Source organism: Lacerta agilis, chromosome 9 (genome assembly GCF_009819535.1).
Source record: "Lacerta agilis isolate rLacAgi1 chromosome 9, rLacAgi1.pri, whole genome shotgun sequence".
Classification (NCBI taxonomy): domain Eukaryota; kingdom Metazoa; phylum Chordata; class Lepidosauria; order Squamata; family Lacertidae; genus Lacerta; species Lacerta agilis.
Genome location: NC_046320.1, coordinates 18,491,483 through 18,515,914, shown reverse-complemented (window position 1 = coordinate 18,515,914; position 24,432 = coordinate 18,491,483). Strand labels below are relative to the sequence as shown.

Genomic DNA, 24,432 nt, shown 5'->3' with positions numbered 1-24,432 from the left:
TTTCTGAGTTCTGGGCGCAGTACTGCATTGAAGATTTCAGATTAAAACTGCAGAGTAGAAGGAAAGGAGGACCTTTTTCTGCCTCCCCATTTCCAGCTACTCTCTGGAGAATGGAGAAGAGACCTCTTAAGAATATTAAGAGGATGGGCAGGGGAAGGACTAGATCATGTGAAAAATGAACATAATATTTTAGCTGTAGTTCATTCATTTTCAGCTTTGTATTCTAGTTATAAAAAAGCACGCCCAGACATTCTGGTTGCACCCATCACCTAGGTTTAAGGTGCCATTTAGCTCCTAGCTTTCATATCTCGGTTCCTAACACTGATTGGGAGAGATCTCACATCTGTGTTTTAAAGAAACATATGAGCAGTACAATCAGGGAGAGAGACCCAAAGGTGGGGAAACCATCTTTTCCACTGCGTTGCCAAGCTCACCCTGGCAGAGTAGAAGAGGTGTTTTTCTATCCTTTTGCCCTTTCTGGGATGTTTCCCTTTTGTGGTTTCCAATGCATACACCAGCTCCAGCCTGGTAAATGCCTCTCCCTGTTTCAGGTGCATGTTTGAAAGGTTAAGAATCCTTTGAATCCATGCTTCTTCTCCCCTGCCTTTACCAAAGAACTCTGACAGGGTGATCTAAAATAATCCTATGGCCCTGAGACACCCACCCAGGGACTCCAGGATTGCAAACCTTGCTTTCCATATGAAAACTTAACATTTTATAATGCACTTTACAAGGACGGCAGGACAAAGAAATACAAATTGCAAATGAAATTGCGTTTGAGAGAACCAGACTTATATGAGACACCTGTCACAATCTTTTGCAACTCATGACAGTTGATTATAAATGATAAAAAAGGAAGGAAGCCGAACTAATGCAGTTGCTGCAGCTTGGGAAAACTGAAGACATATGGCTCCTTTGGTAAGTGAGAGAAAAATGCTGGAGTATATTATTAGTAACTATGGTTTACCGTATATACGTGAGTATAAGCCGACTTTTCCAGCCCATTTTTTGGGCTGAAAAAGCCGCCCTCGGCTTATACTCAGGTGAAGCGGGCGGCTGCAAAGGGACAAGCGGCAAGAAAGGGATCCTTTCTTGCTGCTTCTCTCCCCTGCCCTGCCGATCCCCCATCTGTGCCTGCTCTCTGATCCCTCCTCCTGTGCCTGCTCTGCGCGAGGATCGCCTCCTCCTCCTCCTCCTCCCGTCCCTTCTCCCCGAAGGGGAACAGAGGTAGCGACGGGGGCAGCGGGAGCAGGACAAGTATCGAGCAGGCGCGCGAGCCGGCTCAGCCCCAGAGAGCCTGTTGCTTTTGCCCCCATCCCATCCCAGCTCAGTCCGCCATAGAAACTGCCCACCCTGAAACTACCCACCCCTGAAACCTTCCCAGAATCTGCTCCCTTAATTCCTCCCTGAATATGCCCCCTCCCCCTGAGCCCTCCCTGTAAAGAGACCCTTTCTTTCCAAGCCTTCCCTCTTAACCCCTGCCCATCCCAGCTCTGCCCACTGTAGAAACTGCGCTGAGACTCTGTGATCCTGTGCCTGCTCTACCCCTGCCCATCCCAGCTCTGCCCACTGTAGAAACTGCGCTGAGACTCTATGATCCTGTGCCTGCTCTACCCCTGCCCATCCCAGCTCTGCCCACTGTAGAAACTGCGCTGAGACTCTATGATCCTGTGCCTGCTCTGCGCAACGCATCGGGGAGGGAAAAGTGGGGAGAAAGTGCTCCTCGATGCTTTTCCTCTCCTATGCCTTGCACAGAGCAGTCACTGCTCTGTGCGAGGATCGCCTCCTCCTCCTCCTCCCGTCCCTTCTCCCCGAAGGGGAACAGAGGTAGCGATGGGGGCAGCGGGAGCAGGAGGAGGACAAGTATCGAGCAGGCGCGCGAGCCGGCTCAGCCCCAGAGAGCCTGTTGCTTTTGCCCCCATCCCATCCCAGCTCAGTCCGCCATAGAAACTGCCCACCCTGAAACTATCAACCCCATAAACCTTCCCAGAATCTGCTCCCTTAATTCCTCCCTGAATATGCCCCCTCCCCCTGAGCCCTCCCTGTAAAGAGACCCTTTCTTTCCAAGCCTTCCCTCTTAACCCCTTCCCCCATCCCAGCTCTGCCCACCCTAGAAACTACCCACCCTGAAACTTTCCCAGAATATGCCCCCTTGCCCTTGATGCCCTCCCTAAATATGCCCCAACCACCCCTGAAACCTTCCCAGAATCAACCCCCTTCCCCCTTAATCCATTCCAGAATCTCCCCCCTTAATTCCTCCCTGAATATGCCCCCTCCCCCTGAGCCCTCCCTGTAAAGAGACCCTTTCTTTCCAAGCCTTCCCTCTTAACCCCTGCCCATCCCAGCTCTGCCCACCCTAGAAACTGCCCCCATCCCAGCTCTGCCCACCCTAGAAACTGCCCCCATCCCAGCTCTGCCCACCCTAGAAACTGCCCACCCTGAAACTTTCCCAGAATATGCCCCCTTGCCTCTCATGCCCTCCCTAAATATGCCCCACCCACCCTGAAACCTTCCCAGAATCTGCCCCCTTCCCCCTTAATCCATTCCAGAATCCCCCCTTAATTCCTCCCTGAATATGCCCCCTCCCCCTGAGCCCTCCCTGTAAAGAGACCCTTTCTTTCCAAGCCTTCCCTCTTAACCCCTGCCCATCCCAGCTCTGCCCACCCTAGAAACTGCCCACCCTGAAGCTTTCCCAGAATATGCCCCCTTGCCTCTCATGCCCTCCCTAAATATGCCCCACCCACCCTGAAACCTTCCCAGAATCTGCCCCCTTCCCCCTTAATCCATTCCAGAATATTCCCCTTGCCCCCTGAAATGTACCCACAATATGCCCCCTTACCCCCTGAGCCCTCCCTGTAAGAGACCCTTTCTTTCCAAGCCTTTTATTGGTATTTATTTTTATTTTTGAAATTTACCAGTAGCTGCTGCATTTCCCACCCTCGGCTTATACTTAAGTCAATAAGTTTTCCCAGTTTTTTGTGGTCAAATTAGGTGCCTCGGCTTATATTTGCGTCGGCTTATACTCGCGTATATACGGTAATATAAAGAGTCTTATGGCAGGTAGGCAACTAAACAAAATTATTACATCATAAGCTTTTGTGGACTAATAAATAAATCACTTGGTCTTTAAGGACTCTTAATAGTTTGTTGCAGCAAAAACAGAAAACTCATATATGGTTTATGACAAAACTGGTTATTTCTTCAAACTATAAAATTCAATGAAATTATACATGTATAGGTGGAGCATAGACTGAGAGAATAAAGGGAAATATGGATAATATAAAGAAGCATTTTGAAGAAATTAAAACCCTTTCAATCCACTCCTATTTTCTTGCCCCTACTTGCCTAGGGGCAAAGTAGCCCATGTAGGAGAAGGAAAATTCTGATCCTAAACCTCTGCTGCCTTGTGGGACATCTTTGGGAGAGGAAGAGGTTAAGGAGTAAACCCTACAAAACCCGAAGTGGCATCCCTAAGGTCTTGTACACCTCCTTCCAGCAATTCCTGCAGCTAAACTGGTGTCAGAACATATTGCTCTGCTTTCCTTTGGACCACATCAGCTAGGTCAAGGGTCTTGTCATCTGGGCAGCCCAGAACTTCCATGCCCACTGCCTAGGCTTGCACCCCGGGGAGTTCACTTTGGTGGTGCTAACGCAGCAAAAACAACAACGACAACGACAACAACAACAACAGACTGGTTACAAGTTACCGGTCTCTGCAGCCACAGCAGGCACTGCGATTCTCCAGCGGTTTAACTTAACTCCTAGTGGCGCACTCCATTGTCTCTCGAGACAGATGGTTATAACTCCTTCCTTACCTTCAGCTCTCAAATAAATTTTAAAAACCCACCAGGGTGGGGAGATAGTAGCTGCTTCCATTAGGCAGCATTCAACTGGATTGAAGTTGTCTTTTGGAAGCTTTAAATCAGTGGTTCCCAACCTTTTTTTTGCCATGCCCCACCTAAGCATCTCTAAAATTCTGGTGCCCCCACCCCATGACATATAATTCTTATTATTCAAAAAGTGAACTCCTATTCACGTGGAGGAAGCCTAAAAGGCCATTCACTGTTAACAACTCATTCTCGAATTTCCCCCCTTAAAAATCAAATTGCCCCCTGTGGGATGTGTGCCCCACGTAGGGAACTACGGCTTTAAACGATAGTATACACGTTATTGCTTACAATATATTTTGTTTGTCTGGCTCTTTGATGTGAGGAGATGAGGGCAAAGGTGCCCATATCGGTGTAAATTGCAATGCTCAGATACTCTCACTGCAATAGAAAGCTGGCTCAGTGGTGGAGTAATAAAAATAAATATTTGGAGGACAATGAGCAGATTATCTGACATGCAGAAGCCATTAGGAATAATGCAGAAAGCTTGTTCCTTTAGGCGCCTCCTGCAATCCCATCTGCTAATGGTGCGCTGGAATGAGAAGCATAGGACAGAATATGGAAATAATTTTCCATGTGCTAAAGTTGCCTGACAGCACCGCCTATGATTTCCTTGCAAGCATATGGGTCAATCAGGTAATGGTGGGAAGCTGAGAATCAGCACAGAGAATGTCATTGGTTGTCATGACAAATATCTGCAGCATTCTGAAGGGTAGTCGGTTTTGTTATTTACTTTTTCGCAACCATTATTTTCACAAATCGTTGGTATTAATTTTGGTTATTGTACTTTGGAGGAAAGACTGGCAATGAAGTTACCTTGTGTTTATTCGTGTAGGGAAGGGTCTGTCATCCCGCCCCCAGCTCCTGACAGTGAGGTGTCGGTTGTAGGAATCTTAGTGGTGTTTCACTGCTGCGATATGTTAGTAACAAGGCATGACTGCGGATTTGCCCAGCATGCCTACACTGTCACTTCCGGTGGCAGCTGCTTCCACACAGCCCGGTGAAGATGTGAATCACGCCCTTAGAGGTCAATTTTATTTAAATGTGTAGATTTTCCAACATATCGACCGGTTCTAGTATACCAGCAAGATCCACAAAAATATTGTATTTTTAAAATGTAAACACTCTGTGCATTGTCAATATTACCAGAAGCATCCCTAACTATCCATTCAGAAGCCAGTGTGCCGTAACAGTTAAGAATGTTGGACTAGGACCTGGGAGATGGGGGTTCAAATCCCCGTTCGGTCACGGAGCTCACTGACCTTGTGCGAGTCACTCTCTCTCAGCCTAACGTACTTCACAGGGTTGTTGTGAGGCTAAATGGGGAGCAGAACCATGTATACCACCTTGAGAGAAAAGGTGGTATATGAATGTTAATAAATAAATATAAATAACATTCATAAACAGAGTTCTAAAATACTGGAAACCCCCCCCCCACCAATTTTTTTTCCTTGGGCAGCATAGGATTGAGCGGTTTGGTTCTCAGACTTCTACGGAATAATAAATATCTATCCATTTTGCATGACTGTCGTGAATCATGTAAAATACAGAGAATATTCTTAATTATTCACTACTGCTGCCCCCATGTGACTAACAAGCTGTACTGTTGCCAGTATCTAGCATGCACTATGAATTCAGCAATCCTGCAGGGACCCTGAGTGATTTTAGCTGGAATTTTGGCTACAGATGCCTGCTCACATTGCATAGCTTTGCGATAGGTACGTACATTTCTGCCATTGGGTGGTGGGCTGGAACGCAAGGAAAGGAACCCTCTAAACATTTCCAGACCCAGAATACTTGAAGACAGATGGCTAGCAAGCCTAGGGAATTCCCAGTACTGCTGAACTGAAGGTTAGTGTTTTAGCTTTACATCTTTAAAGTGTTCCATTTTAAATTTAAAATAGAGCCCTGCAGCTGATAATCTGGCCGATTTTTTCAAATCACTGTGTGTGGTTCTTCACTTTTTTAACTGGCCACCTGCAACCTTCCTTCCCTAGGCATTTGGGGTGGGGTGGGGTGGGCTTTGCTTCTTTAGAAGTCAAGCAGTTCAGCCAATGGCAGGGAGGGAGACCCTTGGGATCAAGCAGTTTAGCCAATGGCAATCAAAAACACATCTACCTGTGGCATCAGGGTAGCTCACATGATCACTCCCAGAACTTCTTCTTCCATTACCATTACTGCAATGCAATACAGATATAAGCCCTTGATTTCTTGGTAACGTTTATTTATCTACCTGGTAAAGTATCCTGCATGCAGTTCTACTGAACAGAAATATTGGTTTTCATTTGCCCAGATAGCTTTGAGCTTGAGGGGGGAAAGTAATAAGACTTTTCAGTATTGGCTGAGATAATGGGGACTGGTTGCAGGAGATGCGTAGCTGCAACGGGAAACTGCAGCTCTTTGTCTCCCTCCTCAATCACCCCCAGGAAGAGGAAACAGGGCCAAACCTGACAAGAATTCTACTCATACTGATGCAGAGCAGAACTCCAATGTATGGTTAGCGGAGTAAAAAAGACTTCGCACGTTGCAGGATTCTCCCAAAAAAGATCAGATGCAACTGTATTTCATCCAGCAGAGTTTACTACTGCTACTGAAGGCAAATGAGCATAATGGTCACAAATCCAATACATACATACATACATGCATTTTAAAAAAAAAATCTATACCGCTTTATATTTCTAAGAAAAATCTCAAAGCGGTTTACAACATTCAGGATTTGCACTGTCCATAAGAAATCCAGTTGCAGCAGTCCTAACCTAAATTTACCATAACTTACAATAAGATTAAAACTTTAACACTAAGCATACTTTGTACAGAAGACTACACCAGAAGAAAGACAGAAAGTTGGAACTCCTGCTCCTTCTGGCCTTATTATTATAGTCAGCAATACCTTGACAGAAAGAGATAACTGAACCAGTCCAAAGCAGCTGTTCAGCTTCTCCGAAGGAATAACCCAAACAATCAGGGACCTCCTGCCTGTTTTCTAGGCAGAATAGAAACTTGCTTGTCGGCTAAAAACCTCCAGCTTGCACTAGCTTGTATCACACAGAGAAACTTCGAGAAAGCTCCTGAATCAATTACCTGTAGAATGTGAAAGATCTCTGCGCATCATATTGATACATTCTTCACCAAAAAAATGCCAACTAATAAAACCAATTTATTGAAACAATTGGCTCCAGTGGTGGGTACAGCAAGGAGTTGGAAGGGACACCCTGGGTCATCTAAGTTCAGCTCCCTGCAATGCAGGAATGCTAAGCAAAGCATCCATGACTGATGGCCAGGACAGGCAACAAACCACCTCTCGGGGGGCGTCTATTCCACTGTCGAACAGCTCTTACGATCAGAAGTAAGAGTATTTAGTCGGAAGAAAAAGATAGAGAGATGCTATTTACTGTGAAATGTCTGTCGTGATGTGCATTTCTTCCCAAAGCTGTGAGCCACAAAGTCACAAATTCAAATCTCGCCTCTGAACCTGCCGTGAATTTATAAGGGGACCTTAGGCAAGCAACACATTCTCAGCCTTAGCAGCCAACCATCAATATAGGTTATTGAAGCTGTCCTCCATAATATGGGGGCAGCATCGATAATGTATAGGCGTTGGAAGGACTACAATTTTGTAAAATGTTTTGAACACTTTGAAGAATTACATAAATGGGAAGTATTTGTTACTACTGTTACATAAACAATGTGCTACCTGCACATATATTTTTTTCATCCCTTACCATGCAACCACTGCTCTGGAAAACCCTTGGTAGGTCCTGATCTCCCATTTGGAACTAAATACTATATATTTTAGAAAAACGCCCTTTATTTCACATGGAAAAGGGTGGTTCCTTGTATCTACACTCTACGCAAGCCATTGCATTATTTAAGAAGTCCTTTTATTATAGAATGCTGAACAGATGTATCTGAGGAGCTGCATTTAGGTCAGAAAATTAACTACTCAGGCATCACAATCTAGAGGACTCCTCAATCTGGGAGCAGAAGATTAAGCAATTTCCCTGCCGCAAGAAAATGTATATACCAGCTAGACTGAACAATATTTAGAACAGGTTCCCTTGGCACTGATACGGAGATTAAAAACTAGAAAATGTCAAACAGATGGCACATGCAAAAGGGGAGTGGGAAGGGAAGAGGTGATCCTTTACTTCTGTGGAGAACCAAAAAGATATTCATTTACTTGATTGGACCAGATTTAAATGTAGCTCTTATCTTCGAGATGTCCTTGGACTCTTTTATCTCATTAAAATTCTAAATCACTTAATCTAAAGGTCCAAACATATTTTATTTTATTTTTTACCATTTTACCATTTCCACTGAAGACTATCACAAATTAACATTATTATTATTATTATTATTATTATTATTATTATTACATCCACCATACAGAATCAAAGCAGATGTTTAGAAAACATCTGCACAATAAAAGGGAAGGCAGAATCAAAGAAGCTATGGCACAGAGGGCCAAATCTCTAGTGGTATTGCAGGTATTATTAAAACAGAAACAAAAAACCTGCTTTCATGAATAGCGTGCATCTACTTGCAGTTAAATATGTAATATTCCCTCTGCATTTTAACTGCGATGCTCTAAGGACTTTGAAACATCCCCTATTCCTTCCTGATCTGCATGAAGGTGCTTTGTAGGTTGAATGATATCTGAAGTGGCATTTTATTGTTGCTGGCTTTAAAAAAAAAGCCAGTGTAGGCCCTGAGCCACATATTTACACACAGAGAAAACTGGGCTGTCCAAAGGTGCATAACAGCAGACATACCCTGTTTCTCCTAAAATAAGACATAGCCATAAAATAAGCCATAGCAGGATTTCTATGCATTTGCGAAATATAAGCCGTTCCCCAAAAATAAGCCATACCCCGAAAATAAGCCATAGTGACGTGGTACCTCCCATTAAAACAGCTTGGGGAGGCGTGGCTATGCAGCGTACCGATGCGACACAGTTAAAATAAGACATCCCCTGAAAATAAGCCATACTGTGTTTTTTTGAGCAAAAAAATATATAAGACGGTGTCTTATTTTAGGAGAAACACGGTATTTATTAAGCTGGGTTAATTGAACCACATAGATCTCTTAAATAACATTTCAAAAGGCTATGCATTTGCTGCATGTTTTAAATTTAAAAGCATGTCTCATATTTACCAACATTTTTATTTTAAAAAGAGATTTTTAAAATAAAAACCACTAGCTACACACCTTCACAGAATCAGCCACAGGGTATCAGATTTCCCAAATCATGTTTTAAGACAGAGGGCTAATTTAAATACAGTCGTACCTTGGGTTACGTACTTAATTGGTTCCGGGTCGCTGTATGTAACCCAAAACGTACATAACCCGAAAAACACGCTTCGCGCATGCGCGAAGCACGCAGAACGCTTCTGCGCATGTGCATACCACTTCTGCACATGCGCGGATCGCACACACGGCAGGTTACACTTCCGAGTTACAGGAGTTCGTAACCCGAAAAGTACGCAACCTGAAGCGTACGTAACCCAAGGTACGACTGTACAGCATTACAACTCACACTGCAGCCCAAACTCTTCAACACTCAAACCTGTTATTGATGTTGCTAGCAAACTGGTCTAGCAACATTTCATACAGACAGAAAACCGTCAACAACAAAGTCACAAAATGTACCAGCATCAGGGGCGTTCTTAGCCCCTTGGCTGCCAGGGGCGGGAAGCCAAGAGACACCCCTGGGGGGCGTGCGTGCGTCCTGAAGAAGCCTCCGCCCGGCGGCAGCACCCCTTCTTGCCACGGCTGCTTGTGCCTGTGTGAGCAGCCGCTGCAAGAAGGGGTGCTGGGCGGCGGATTCGGGAGTCTTTGCGGGCTGCAAAGACTCCCAAATCTGCCGCCCGGGCTCCCTTGGTGGAGCGCAAGTCGGGGCAGGGAGAGGGATGGGCCACCTCGCTGGCCCACCCCTTGCCTCCATGCCGAGCTGCGCCGCTGGAAGGGGGGGCTATTTTCGGCGCTGCTGGGGCAGAGCCGCAGGGGCGGCCAGCGAGGGGGGGTGATACCCCTCCTCGCTGGCCGCCCCTGCGGCTCCCCCCCGGCAGTGCCAAAAATAACCTACATTTTTTTAAAAAAAAAAAATTTAAAGCCCAACAGGGGCGCTGCCCGGGGCCCCCCGCCCCCTCCGCCCCCCCTGCGATGCCCCTGACCAGCATAACCCTTACCTCCACCTTCATAATGTTTGTATAATAGTCAATACTTGTCTCCCCCCCAAAAAAAATTACAACTCCAAAAGATGTGTATTAAAGCCCATGTTAATTCCGTTATACTTATAACAATGCATGTTTCAGCCAAAATGTTTACTAATTCTGTCTTTTACTTTCAGTTCCTTTGCTAATGATCCCTAGCATGGAATTCGCCTTTTTCACAGCTGCCACACACTGACTGCTAGATATTTTATGGTACCACGAACGGTAAATATGTACTTTTTTTAGTGAGTAACAATCTCCTCCTAGTTGCCAGGCAAAGATTAACAAAAGGTGGATTTTTACCTACTGGATAACAAATAATTTACATAAATACATGTAGGCAGGGGGGCACAACCACTGTAAAACACTCTATAATTAGTATCTGACCCAGCATAAATTGGATAAAATATACGGAGATAATATTCATACATGTTAGCAATCTAATAGAGTTTTTCCACACGTTATGTTCCAACCAAATACCGGTAATAAAGTCTAATTGGATTCAGATTTTTAAAAACCAACAACTAATGACCAGGGGTCAGCAACCTTTTTCAGCCATGGGCCGGTCCACCGTCCCTCAGACCATGTGGTGTGCTGGACTATTTTTTTTGGGGGGGGAGAACAAGTTCCTATGCCCCACAAATAACCCAGAGATGCATTTTAAATAAAAGGACACATTCTACTCATGTAAAAATACGCTGATTCCCGGACTGTCTGTGGGCCGGATTGAGAAGGCGACTCTGGCCGATGGGCCTTAGGTTGCCTACCCCTGACTAATGACAGTGCACAGAGTGTCATTGTATCCTTTTGTTGCTATCACTGGACTTACAAGATGAAGCGGTTAGAGTTTTTCTGACAGCAGCCCAAATGAAAACTGCAAAACAACAACAACAACCCAAAACCGGTGCAAGATTGAAGTCTCTAAAATGAAACAACAGATCACTAAAGTAAGGCACATTGCAAAGATCCAATCCAATTTGGTAATAAATAGGCCGAGTAAGATGAAAGAATATCAATACCTAAAGAGGAATCTGCATCTGAAAAAGTGAGTTCTGGGCTAGGAAAGCTTGTTGGCACCATTTATCCTTAAGGTGTCGCAGTACTGATAGACTTCTTCAACAAATGCTCAAATTCACTAATAAGATTGCATGTTCAATTGTAAAACAGCACTATGAACCCACTCCGTATGTTTTCTCTGTCTTTTCCCTTCAAAACGTTGTCCAGAAAGCCTAACTCTGGTGTTAACAATCTCCCTAAAAATTAAGACACCACACTACTGAAGCTTTGGGTGGCATCCAAAGCATATATTTACTTTGCTTTGCATGTCGCTACGCTACAGCAATGGGCAAGTCCAAGCAGAGAGGTTGGCGAAATATTTGATGTTATACACTGGTGACTTTTATGGATTTGGCGAGATCCACATTTGTGGTCTTGGAGTCGGCGATGTTTAGTTTGCCTTGGGAGCTAATAGAGCCAACATGGCTATATATTCCGTTAGGACAGAAAACGTACAACAAAATAATGCACATATTGTTCAAAATGCCACTACCAATGTGGAGTCAGTCCAAAGCACAGATCTGAGATGCATTAACTCTGGCAGCACATGTAGAAGCCTGTCATGCTCAAACTGCTCCCAAAATTGAATCTGACAGAGATGCTGTCAGGATTTTGTCTTTCCAATTTCCCCCACCCCACCTCCCAGGTATAAGTGTACAGGATTGCATCATATTTAAAATCCAAATCCTGCAGCAATGTGGATAACATTTAATTAGCTATATCCTGCTCTAAGTTTCTTCTTCTTCTGCATCAATATTTATGTAAGGTTGCACACACAGTGTTATTTTCAAAAGTAAAATAGTCTTTGTATTCTGTGAAGATGTCTTGCAGGTGTCCACAAGGTGGCAGCAACACCCATTTGCCAAAAAAAACACTTTCTCTAAAATTCCTACATTAACTAGAACTTCCTCACCTCTCCCACCCCTCCTCTGCCCATGCTGCTAGATCAGTTGAAGTCTGCCCTGTGGTTAGAATGGCAGAAGCCAACAATAAAAGCACAGGCTGTTCCCCTGAGTAAGCTGGCCCACCTCTTCTCTATAGGTCCAAACTAGAAACCTTTCCACTGGGTTAACCTCAGAGCCTTTGGCTTTTAGAAAATCTCCTGCGGCAGGCATGGCCAGCTGCTGTGGAGAGTATCCCATTGCGCCCTCAAAGTTGGGCAGGCCAAGGCTCACATCTGGGCTCCCTTGTCTCGAGCCCTCCTCCAGTTCACCTCCAGGCAAAAATCAATTAAAACTCAATTTAGATCTGCGGAGGTCCGGAGATGGTTGGCTGACCTGTGGCCATCTTAACCTCAGAGTCAGTTTTATCAGAAGTACAAAAGACAATGGAGTGTGCCTCCAGGGGTGAAGTCAAACAGCTGAGGAATCACAGTACCTGCTGCAGCTGCAGAGACTGGTAACTCATAACCTCTGCCTCCTGTGTTGGTTTTGCTATGTTAGTAGCACCCAAGTGATCTCTATGGGGCACAAGCCTGGGCAGTGTGTAGGGAGGTCCTGGGTTGCCCTGAGAAGAAGCCCCCTCTTGGCCTTGCTGATGTACGTCAAAGGAAAGCAGAGCAATATGTATGGCACCAACTTGGCTGCAACAGTTGCCGGAAAGAGATGTACAAGGCCTTAGGGACTCCACTCCGGATTTGTGCAGGGTCCTTAAGCCTTTTCTTCTCCTCAAGATGTCGTGCAAGTACTACCCTAAGTACTATACAAATTATGCTGGCAGGACCTAAAGGACCAAAGGCAGTAAACGCATAGTGCATACTGGGGCTTTTCTGCCCCGCTCCCAATGCATCCCCACCCAAGCTGCTCTCTCTCACACACCACAACTGAGAATTGACAAACTGCAAGGAAATAAGTCCAATTCCCTGTATGGAGCATCTCCAACCTTTAGGTGCAGTTTGGCTTCAGGTGGGGCTGCAGTAGGAATGGGGTGCAGAAAAGCCCCAGTGCACATGTGGGGAGAGCGAGAACCACCCTTAGCAGAAGCAGGTGGGATTCCTTAGATATGTCCTAATGTGCATAGGGCTCTTTGCAATTAATTGCAGTACTGTATTTGGTTTGTGAAATTTTAGATGTCACGCTGATGTTATGCTTTCAATATTTTTCTCAATTAAGCAGAATATTTTTATTATTTATTAGATTTGTATACCGCCCTCCATCAGCAGATCCCAGGGCAGTAACAAAACAAAACAAAACAAAACAAAACAAAACAAAACAAAACAAAACAAAAAACAAAGATTAAAAAAAATACACAAAGCAAACCAATAACCCAACCCCATTTGCCAAACTAGTTCATAATTCCATTTGCAATGCTTTTAGTTTGCAAAATGCTGTCTATGGAAAAGGTCAAGGGACACCTGACCATTAGGTCCAGTCGTGTCCGACTCTGGGGTTGTGGCGCTCATCTCGTTTTATTGGCCGAGGGAGCCGGCGTACATCTTCCGGGTCATGTGGCCAGCATGACTAAGCCACTTCTGGGGAAACAGAGCAGCGCACGGAAACGCCGTTTACCTTCCACCGGAGTGGTACCTATTTATCTACCGTGTTTCTCCTAAAATAAGACACCGTCTTATATTTTTTTCACCCAACAAAACACAGTATGGCTTATTTTCAGGGGATGTCTTATTTTAACCGCGTCACATTGGTACGCTGCATAGCCACGCCTCTCCAGGCTGTTTTAATGGGAGGTACCACGTCACTATGGCTTATTTTCGGGGTATGGCTTATTTTTGGGGAACGGCTTATATTTCGCAAATGCATAGAAATCCTGCTATGGCTTATTTTATGGCCATGTCTTATTTTAGGAGAAACAGGGTACTTGCACTTTGACGTGCTTTCAAACTGCTAGGTGAGCAGGAGCTGGGACCGAGCAACAGGAGCTCACCCTGTTGTGGGGATTTGAACCGCCGACCTTCTGATCGGCAAGCCCTAGGCTCTGTGGTTTAGACCGTAGGGCCACCCACATCTATGGGTACCAGGTCTTAAAACTGAAATACGACTGCTGCATTTATTGTCCATCTAGATCAGTGACTTTTTTGAAAGGTTATTTTGCTTACAGACCTTGGCTTCTGGATCACTGTTGATGCTACAGGAATCATCTTCATCGCATTGTGGGGCATTTCTGTTGTGGGGAGGAAATGATATTGTTAGGGTAGGGGTCAAATAGAATGGACAACTCAAAGACAATATTTCAGCATGATGAGTGGTGGACACCTGTCAAACGTTGGCTGAATTCACATGAGCAGAGAATAGTAGGCTCCAGGATTTTGAGGAGGGCCTGGAGGTGCCCTTCAGATCCTAATGGACTACAACTCCCATCATCCTTAGCTGTTGTCTGTGCTGATCAGAGTTGGGAATCCCACAACATTTGGAGGGTCACAAGTGTCCCACCCTTGTCGTATGTCATTGCATATAAGGAAGAAGGCACTATTTCAGTTCCTCCATATCCAGGCTTTATAGGGCTTTAGCACCAGCCCAGAAATACATTAAAAGTCAATGTGGTTCCTTCCAGACTTTTCCAAAGCTAAAAGACTATTTGTGTTATAGAAATGTCAATAAGCGGCATATAAATGTCTTAAATAAACGTGGGCATGTTTAAGGGACACCTTTCATGGTTGCCATAGGAGGAACTGATGGGCACTCTGGCACCATGTTGGCAACCCTGGAGCTAAAGCATTTGGGTACCAGACTTAAGAATATAATTAGTAATAATAATGTATTATTTATACCCCACCCATCTGGCTGGGTTTCCCCAGCCACTCTGGGCGGCTCCCAACAGAGTATTAAATACATGATAAAGCTTCAAACATTAAAAACTTCCCTAAACAGGGCTGCCTTCAGATGTCTTCTAAAAGTCAGGTAGTTGTTTATTTCCTTGACATCTGATAGGAGGGCGTTCCACAGGGCGGGCGCTACTACCAAGAAGGCCCTCTGCCTGGCCAGCTCTGTTTTCCAGTTATTTCAATAGGATTACAAAAAAGAGAGAACAGTAATCTACAGCTGCAATCCAAAACACGTTTACTTAAAGGAAAATACCTTAGAAACCAATGAGACCTATGTGAGAGCAAATGCATCTAGGACTGAGGAGTAAAGATGATTAACAGATAAGCTGTTCAAACCTGAGCTTCAAAGAGGCATAGCGCAATGTTGCTCCTTCAAACTCTTTCAAACTGGGGTCTGGATTTACCGTGGCTGCATGGAGATCCTGCAAGAGGGGGAAACAGCTTGTTATACAGGAAGCGAGGCATTTTTTCTATGGATTTACTTTTATTTTCAAATAATATTCTTCCCACAAAGCAGCAGCACTGTGTTTTTAGCGAATATGTATAAAGGCATGCACATATTTTGAATACTACAGTTTGTTAGGTGCAGGCATGATTCTGTTATGGGTGAGGATCTGCCCTGCTGACTTGAACTGCACTGTGCGTGGAAAATACCAGAATGAGGTAGCAAGTTAAGGATCTAGACCAAAATTCCTCTTCTCTCTGGCTGATTTGATGTCATGAGTGATATTTTTGGGAGGATAAATACAATAAATACAGCCATGGCCATGCAAAATGATTTTTTTAAAGGTTAAAAAAGCATTAAAGTGTTCTAAAATCTGACAATATACTTGCCTTCCAAATGTCACTATTAATCTTTCCCCCATTCAGTACAGCAAAATCACTCCATGGCTGTTTCTAGATATATAATTATTCACACAGGAAGAAACACATTGATAAAAAAATAAAAGAAAGAAAGGAGGGTGGGAGAGAGGGAGGGAAGAAAGAAAGAAAAGGGAGGGGGACACAAAAACACTGTTGTTAGCATTGATATTTGCAGGTTGGGTTAGGGAACAGGTCACCTCAAGTTTCAACTCATTCAATTTGCTGTAGAATCTGGGCTGGCTCAACGTTTGATGCTGAATAAGCAAATTAAAAATTAAAATTAAAATTTTCCACCCCAAATTTGCACTTATGCCTCCTTATAATATACATTAAGTAAGAGCTGGTTGGGATGTTATTTTATCGTTTTTAGATTTATATGCCCTAACCTCCTTTACAAACTGTGACTATCCCTTCAGTAACCAGCAGAGATCAATTCTCCAATTCCCTGGAACACATAAATTTTCCTCTTCTGATTGGAGCTGCTAAACTGCTCCTGTGCACCTGTAGACTGGGTCCCTCTCAAAGGCATTTACTTAACTGAAGCAGGTGCCCCTGAATTATTTGCCTCTTATTCTTTGTCTCTTATTGTTGAGCCGGCTCTGAGTACAGAGGTATTTGGAAGCAGTAGAAGTGAGGACCACTTCTAACATTACTTACCAAGACAAGTAACTGGGACAAGGGAAAGTTCATACAAATTAGAGACAGACACAACACACAATGTGCTTGCATTATCATTAGGATATTTGAATGAAAGGAAGCAAATTGTGGAGCTTGACCAGATTGTCTTGGCCTACTCTGAAATATGAAAAGAAAAGAAAAGAAAAGAAAAGAAAAGAAAAGAAAAGAAAAGAAAAGAAAAGAAAAGAAAAGAAAAGAAAAGAAAACTATTTCCATCTCCCGGTGTTTGATCAGTTAGTATTTTCAAACTGCTAGAACAGACAATATAAAATGTTAGTGGGAACATAAAAAGGAGAGGGAGGGGAAAGGAACAATAGAATAAGAAATACACACAGGCTTCTTGTTGCAATGAAAATTACGACTTTGTAAAAAAAATACAGAGGCTAGGGGCTTGCTGATCAGAAGGTCGGTGGTTCGAATCCCCGCGATGGGGTGAGCTCCCGTTGCTTGGTCCCTGCTCCTGCCCACCTAGCAGTTTGAAAGCCCGTCAAAGTGCAAGTAGATAAATAGGTACCGCTCCAGCAGGAAGGTAAATGGCGTTTCTCTGCGCTGCTCTGGTTTGCCAGAAGCGGCTTTGTCATGTTGGCCACATGACCTTCAAGCTGTACGCCAGCTCCCTCGGCCAATAAAGCGAGATGAGCGCCGCAACCCCAGTCGGACACGACTGAACCTAACGGTCAGGGGTCCCTTTACCTTTACAGTATTAAGAGTCTTGCTGGCTCAGATCATAGGCCTATTTAATGCTGGGAAGAGGGACTGATTGAGAAACCACTCTAAGAATTGTAGTTCTGTGATAGTAATAGGGGTCTCCCAACAACTCTCAGCACTCTTAATGAACTACGATTCCCATGGTTCTTTGGGGGAAGCCATGACTGTTTAATAAGTGCAGATGGGAACACAACAGCACAGAATGCTATACTGTATTCAGTTTTCTTGTTTACAATCTTCTCACAATCTGTTACCTCCGAGGATGTGGACAGGCTGCTTGGATTAGTGAAACCGACCACCTGTCTCCTTTATCCTTGCCCATCCCGGCTCGTAAAAGTGATGGGCTCTGCGGGGTGGTGAATGTTTCCCTCTGTGAGGGAGCCTTCCCAGACCCGCTGAACCCCTTCCTGCCCGGAGACTGTCTCGCCAGAGTGATGCATGCTGTAGTTATCTCCAGTTTGGACTACTGCAATGTGTTCTACGTGGGGCTACCTTTGAAGGTGACCCGGAAACTACAACTAATCCAGAATGTGGCAGCTAGACTGGTGAAGGAGCAGCCGCTGAGACCACGTAACACTGGTCCTGAAAGACCTACATTGGCTTCCAGTACGTTTCCGAGCACAATTCAAAGTGTTGGTGCTGACCTTTAAAGCCCTAAACAGCCTCGGCCCAGTATAGCTGAAGGAGCGTCTCCACCTCCATCGTTCAGCCCAGACACAAGGTTCAGCGCCAAGGGCCTTCTGCTGGTTCCCTCACTGTGAGAAGTAAGGTTATAGGGAACCAGGCAGAGGGCCTTCTTGGTAGTGGCGCCTGCCCTGTGGAACGCCCTCCCATCAGATGTCAAGGAAATAAACAACTACCTGACTTTCAGAAGACATCTGAAGGCAGCCCCGTTTAGGGAAGTTTTTAATGTTTGATGTTTTATTGTGTTTGATGTTTTATCATGTTTTTAGAGTGGCTGGGGAAACCCAGCCAAATGGGCAGGGTATAAATAATAACATTATTATTGCATTGAAAATATATGAAAACTAAATTGCTTTCCACTCAAGCCAGATTGCTGCTTTTTAAAGCAAGATTTCATATGAAAAGGCACAGAAGGAAAATAATAAGAGACAGACTATATCTAATAATAAGCAAAATGAAAAATTGCTCAGTTATAAAACATTCCCGAGCATGTTTCTGAGATATTTAAGAGGTTCAAACATCTTCATCTCAGACTAAGTATATCAATACCAGATGCTTCTAACAGGGGCTGAATAGTAAATATGAAGAAAATATTTTTTAATGAAGAGTAAATTGGAACTCATCTGAAATTCTTTATTCTAAATACTCCTGAGGTGGCCCAAGACATCCTGGTGCCAAAGGCAGAAAAGCCAAATGATGTTCCACTATGGTGGTAAAAATATAATAATGAACTTAGTATGTGACAATCTGTTGCCCTTTCAAAACTACTCCACAATCTGTCACTTGAGGCAGTCTACCTCACCCCTCCTGCCTTTTATACTTAACAGTATCCACACACAAACTGTCCAACAATTTTTCCATGGTGGATTGGGAAACACCAACTCAATTTTGATTCAAAGCATTCTCTGATGAGTCTAGGCAACCATCAAGCTACACATATTAATGTGTGGAGGGGCAGGATATAAATCTAAATAATAAATACATAAATATAAAGGAGGAATATAATGTGTTGTGGATGGTACCTACTGTGTGTGTTTGGATTTATTGGTTTTCATTTCCCCTAGCTGAGGGACAATCATTTTTTTTACTCTAGAGGATGTAAGCAGAACCAGCTGAAACACAAAAGATTCCCCCCTATGTTTTACTTGCCAGCTTCAAACAATTGCTACTGCCAGGACATCTTACTCAAAAGTGGTCTGTGGTGTCATATTGCCCAATTAGGTGTTTTACTGCCTGCTTTTTGGGTCATTTCCTTCTACTGGTAAGAAGTTTTGCACTAACATTTAAAACAAATTTGAAAAGAACGGCAGTTTCAGCTCTTTAACATGGCATATGAAAAAAAATCAAAAGTTCAGATTAATGAGGTTAATGTACTGAGAGCCCCCACTCACGTGTTAAACGAAAGTGGCAGTAACTTTAAAATTGTATTTGAGACAAAAGCAACAATTCTGGGGTCTACACACTAGAGTTCTAGATCGGCAATTGAATTTTTCCTAGCAGATATTCATTGCACAACTCTTACAACTGAGCTGAAAAAGACAGACCACTTTTTAATGCTCTGCGGGGAAGCACACTTGGGGATTGGGGGTGGGGAGTTTGTAGCTTCTCTCAAATACTATAAGGGTTGATGCCTACAACATTTCATTTGTTGTGTGGTTGTCACTACAAACTGCTTTGCCATGGCAGCTTCTCCTGTGGGCAATGGCAACGAATGGCTGCTCTGATCCTCTTGGGAACAGAGATCACTTCCAGCACTTCCCAACCCATCAGGTCCACTTATAGTGGTATGACAAGTCCTTAAACTCAACGCAGCCGTATGCTACCTACGTAGTATGAAGCATGGCTCTGGAGGAACAGCTTTGTGAGATTACTAGGGCTTCTTCTTGCTTCTGGTGTTTCTCTTCAAGGGCTTCTCTGCAGGCCTAACAGGTTCTACTTTTCTTTTTGATGTACCGCTGAACTCAAGACAAGTGTGTATGTGGACCAGCTGATCCACCATTTAGTTTGGCTCTAATCCATGTGGATTGCAACACTCCTCCATTTGTTGTTGCATGTAGCAGTAATCTGGAGAAGTGGCAATACCATGCAGGATTAAAGCAACTAACTGGCACGACTGCCGCAACCACTAGTTTGCATGAAGCAAGAGGAAAGATATGCTAATATTCTTGGTTTTTGTTGTGTCAAGTCTTTTTTTTTAAAGTTAAAATGGTTCCCCACCGGTCCACGGACTCAAAGCGGACAAACAAATGTTACCTCCGTTTCTGGAGTGGGAGACGGTGTGATCGAACTAAGGGAGCCTTTTCTTGAGCCTTGAAGTTCTGTTGGTATGGATATGGGACGTTCCCACTGGGTTGTTCCTGTCGGTATGTGCCAATAATAGACGCCCGCTATGTCACTGATCTTTTTCCAGCCTGGAGGCAAGTCAGGATCTGTCTGAAATGAGTGATCGCTCCATATATCTGCAGGAAACAAAAACCCCAAAACACTGTTAACATGTAAAACAAGTTCAAAACCACCCAAAATCAAGTGTTGCAGAAACACTATAGTTCTGTCATCGGTGAAGCAAGTTTAAAGAGAAAGATATCTGTAAGACACAATTTTGCTTCTGAAGACAACAAGACAGCAATCACTGGCACGTGGCCCCCAAACAATTATCCCTGAGCATATGTGGCCCAGGACAAAAACATGGCTGCCCATGCTTGGTGTAGACAATGCTGAGCTAGACAGACCAATGATCTGACTTGGCATAAGGCAGCTTCCTGTATTCCAGGGGTATTCAGGTATAATGGACCTACAAACAGACAAAGGAGTCAGCAAAGAAGCCAGAATCTCTTGTAATGACTAACACACCTAACCATTTGATTTGATTGTTTTACTGAAGATTATTTTCTAATACTCAGAACATGTCGGGTCATGCAGTAACTTAAATAATAACCTATTATTGGCATTAAGGCTGCCAGAATCACTCTACCTTTTGTGTGCTGATTGCGATTCTGCCACATGACTTGCAAGGCTCATTATGTTGTACATAGCTTTCAGATGTGCTTCATAATCCTAAACCAACAATGAAGATCTGCCGAGAACTAAAGGTTTTAATTATTCTATACACACACTGTCTGTTTTAAAAGGTGAAATGTGAAAATTGTTTCTGGAAACAAGCCAGTTTCCAAACACCCTTGATTGTTTGCCACAAAGCATTTCTCCCCTTAATACAGTATAGTACTGCAGATGCAGTACCTTTTGCAGGAAAAGGTTGATGGTTGTAGTAGCTGGAATTCAAATCATGGTAAGTACACAAAGGCAAAAATGTACAATGTTGCTCACAATGAGCGACTTCTTCCAAACCAACCAACCAACAAAAGATGAAAGGAAAATTACATGTAATTATTCATGACTACAGCATAGTATGCCGTAAAAGTTTGAGAACAAATATGAATGTCTTTGAAGTTTAGAAGCCTCCAGCAGTGTTTTGACTTGGAAATAAAAAAAAGCAAAACAGATTTCAATAAGATCTTCAATAAGGACAATATAACTAAACAAGCAAAAGAATACACACTGCAAGATTATTACAGAAAGCGCTGCAATCAAGACAAGATAATATTTTAAGTGAGGAGCCTCACCAAATTAAAAAGAAATTTATTAAATATAATTTTAAGGCTTGTGTCCCATTCTCTGAATACTTTTCTTTTAAATATAACAAGGCTATTTTGTACTATAAACATTATATGTCTGCTAATTATAGTGTGTAGCACTTCATTCTGCTCTAGTTGCTTCTGAGACTAATTACAAATATACTGGGTGATATCCAGCATTAATCATACTCAATGGACAAGTCAATTAATTTCAATGGATCTACTCTGAGGAGGACTTAATTGGATATCAACTGTAATTATTATTATACACAGAGAAAAAATGTTTATAGGAATCACACTGAGAAACAATATCTTTCTATTAATCCAGGCAGCTATAGATTGCTGTATATCAAAAGACAATATAATCTGCAAGCCTTCTGAGAGAATAAAGGCCCTTTCTGAATTAGGATAAACATTTCATGGACCCATTATTTCCATGAGTCACAGAAATCCTCAATTGGTAAACTGAACGAAGGGCTTCTGAGCACTGAAGTGTTGTATTATCCAGGGTTTCCTTGAAAATGTTGTTCTTTAATGAGAAAGAATTTTGCCTCACTTGCTAGAAAGACTATGTAAAGCACCACAGAATTTATATACTGTCAGTTTTGCTCCAAATAGCAGCTTGCAAGTGAACAAAGATGCTTATGGGAAGCCCAGGGAAGTAATAAACAATAAGAATTCACTATATCTTGTTGGCTACGAACATCAGATTCACACAAGTCAGAATGAGCCTGATGATTCTACCTTCAGGCTAATTCTTCTCTTTCCTCTGAAAACCAAGTCTGGTTTACTTAGGTCTTGAGGACAGAGCCAGCATCAGACTGGTTTCATTGCCTAGTTGCCTGGAGGTGATTATTATTTACCATAGGCGCATAGCTGTCAACTTTTCCCTTTTCTTGCGAGGAATCCTATTCGGAATAAGGGAATTTCTCTTTAAAAAGGGGGAAAGTTGACAGCTATGCATAGGCTACCAGGTGAGTGGCTTTCTACAAGTGTAGTCTATGAAGTCTCCATCTTAATTAATATTGAGATGTGGGGACCAACGACCGAATTATTAGCACTGAGAGTTTGTTCTTATTTTTTTCATAACAAAACACTTGGAAATAGCAAAACAGTATTACAGTTATTAACAAAATGTGTTTGTTTAGGCTGCAATCCCATGGCCCCTGGGAGGACAGCTGAGGAGCCAGATCTCTATTCCAAAGGTGCAGCAGATACACCCTGGGATGCCTTTTTGTCATACAGTCGTACCTTGGAAGTCAAAAAGCTTAGTTCCTAAACGTTTTGCCTCCCAAAAGTCGCAAACCCCGAAGTGACTGTTCCAGTTTGCAAACTATTTTTGGAAGCCAAACATCCGACTGGGCTTCCAATTGGCTGCAGGAGCTTCCTGCAGCCAATCAGAAGCCGTGCTTTGGTTTTCAAAGTCGAATGGACTTCTGGAACGGATTCCGTTCAACTTCCAAGGTACGACTGTACTTACAGCACTCACCCTTCCATCAGCTGTGCCCCAATGGTGCAAGTGAAGGAGCATGCCAGAGGAAGATCAATGAAGATCTTGGACATGCAGGATCCAAATTCCCCTCCTTCTCCCAACTCACCCACCCCCAGATCAGCAAGAAAACTATGTCAGTCCTGGAGCTGCTATAACACATTTCCCTCTCACAGGAACCAACAGGAGGGGTGAAATGTGAAGGAATCCACACCAACCCTGAAACTTTCTGGTTAGAAGCACTCTCCCAACATCCTGGCCTGGCTGGCACAAAACTGCAGTGTTTTGCATATGGCAATTCCTCCACCTTCAATCTTCCCTCCCCATTCACCCTTTGGGACTGCTGTTGGGAATGCTGAAAAGGTGATCCCAAGCATTAAACAACTACTTGTCTTATGACCCTTTCCCATGAGTTCTAGCCAGACATGCATGTTGATGTCTGAAATTTTGAATGATCAACTCGAAAAGGAAGTTTGCTATAGAAAGACAAACTCTGCTTACCTTACCTGGGGACCTACATCCTCCCAGATCAGAGTGGTCCAACTTTTCATACCAAGTGGGCCACAAGAGTACCTGCGGGCCACAGACTGCATTACTGAACAAAGGGGTGAGCGAGGCCAAAATCTGATGCCTCCCACCCTCACTCTGCTTTCCCAAAGCCAGTTAAGTGAGGAGTCAGGCTTTGGGAAGGGGGCACAAGGCTCTGGCAGGGTCCTAGAGGCCTCCCACCTCCTTCCCAAAGCTGGGAAAGCACTAAATAGGCTTTGGGAAGGAGGAGGGAGGACTCTAGGACCCTGCCAGAGCCCTCATGTCTCCTTCCTAAAGCCCAGTGCCTCACTTATGTGGGGTTGTGTGTATGTGGTCAAATGTTGCCAAGGGCTGCCAAAAATGCCTTGAGGGCCACATGCAGTCCTTGGACGATGAATTGGGAGCCCAGATATTGCTGGACTCCAGCTTCCATCATCCTTGACCATTGATGGTTCTTCCCAAGGCTGCCTGGAGATTGAATCCAACATAATCTGGAGGGCCATCGGCTCTCCAAACTAGCCTTAAATCATCAGTATGAAAGATGACAGAATGTGGTACAAGCGCCATGTATGCCCTATGGTTCTAAATACTGTTTCTGTTGCAATATTATTCTTGTTTCAACATAACAGTATTTAGAACCATAGGGCACACACTTAGTTAGAGGGTTAGGGATGAGTTTGAAAAAAAATGTAAGGTGCAATAAAATCTGACTATAATAATATATTGCTGTTTTATAACTCTCTCCTCCAGCTGTCACAGTCTACCACAGAGCTGATTTATTGCTACAATAAACTCCATTCCATATGATATGCTCCAATTCAGATGCTGAATTTGGCAAGGTGATGAAAGCAAATTTGGGAATTCAATTTGTGTTTCAAGTTGTGATGGTTTTACTGCACTGTACTAAAATATTACT

General features: G+C 43.6%; 1 protein-coding gene across 11 annotated transcripts in view; it reads right to left on the bottom strand.

Annotated features, from left to right (window-relative positions):
• APBB2 (amyloid beta precursor protein binding family B member 2) overlaps positions 1–24,432 on the bottom strand; it is a 101,534-nt gene that overhangs the window by 50,280 nt on the left and 26,822 nt on the right. For 7 of the 11 annotated variants that reach the window (XM_033159615.1, XM_033159614.1, XM_033159616.1 and 4 more), the window contains 4 exons: positions 20,121–20,326; positions 15,768–15,830; positions 15,270–15,355; positions 14,212–14,272 (listed from right to left, as the gene is read on the bottom strand). In XM_033159615.1, the coding sequence (XP_033015506.1) occupies positions 14,212–14,272; positions 15,270–15,355; positions 15,768–15,830; positions 20,121–20,326 (416 nt within the window). The remainder of the gene's footprint in view (positions 1–14,211; positions 14,273–15,269; positions 15,356–15,767; positions 15,831–20,120; positions 20,327–24,432) is intronic. The other 4 variants (XM_033159620.1, XM_033159621.1, XM_033159624.1 and 1 more) reach the window with 1 other exon arrangement.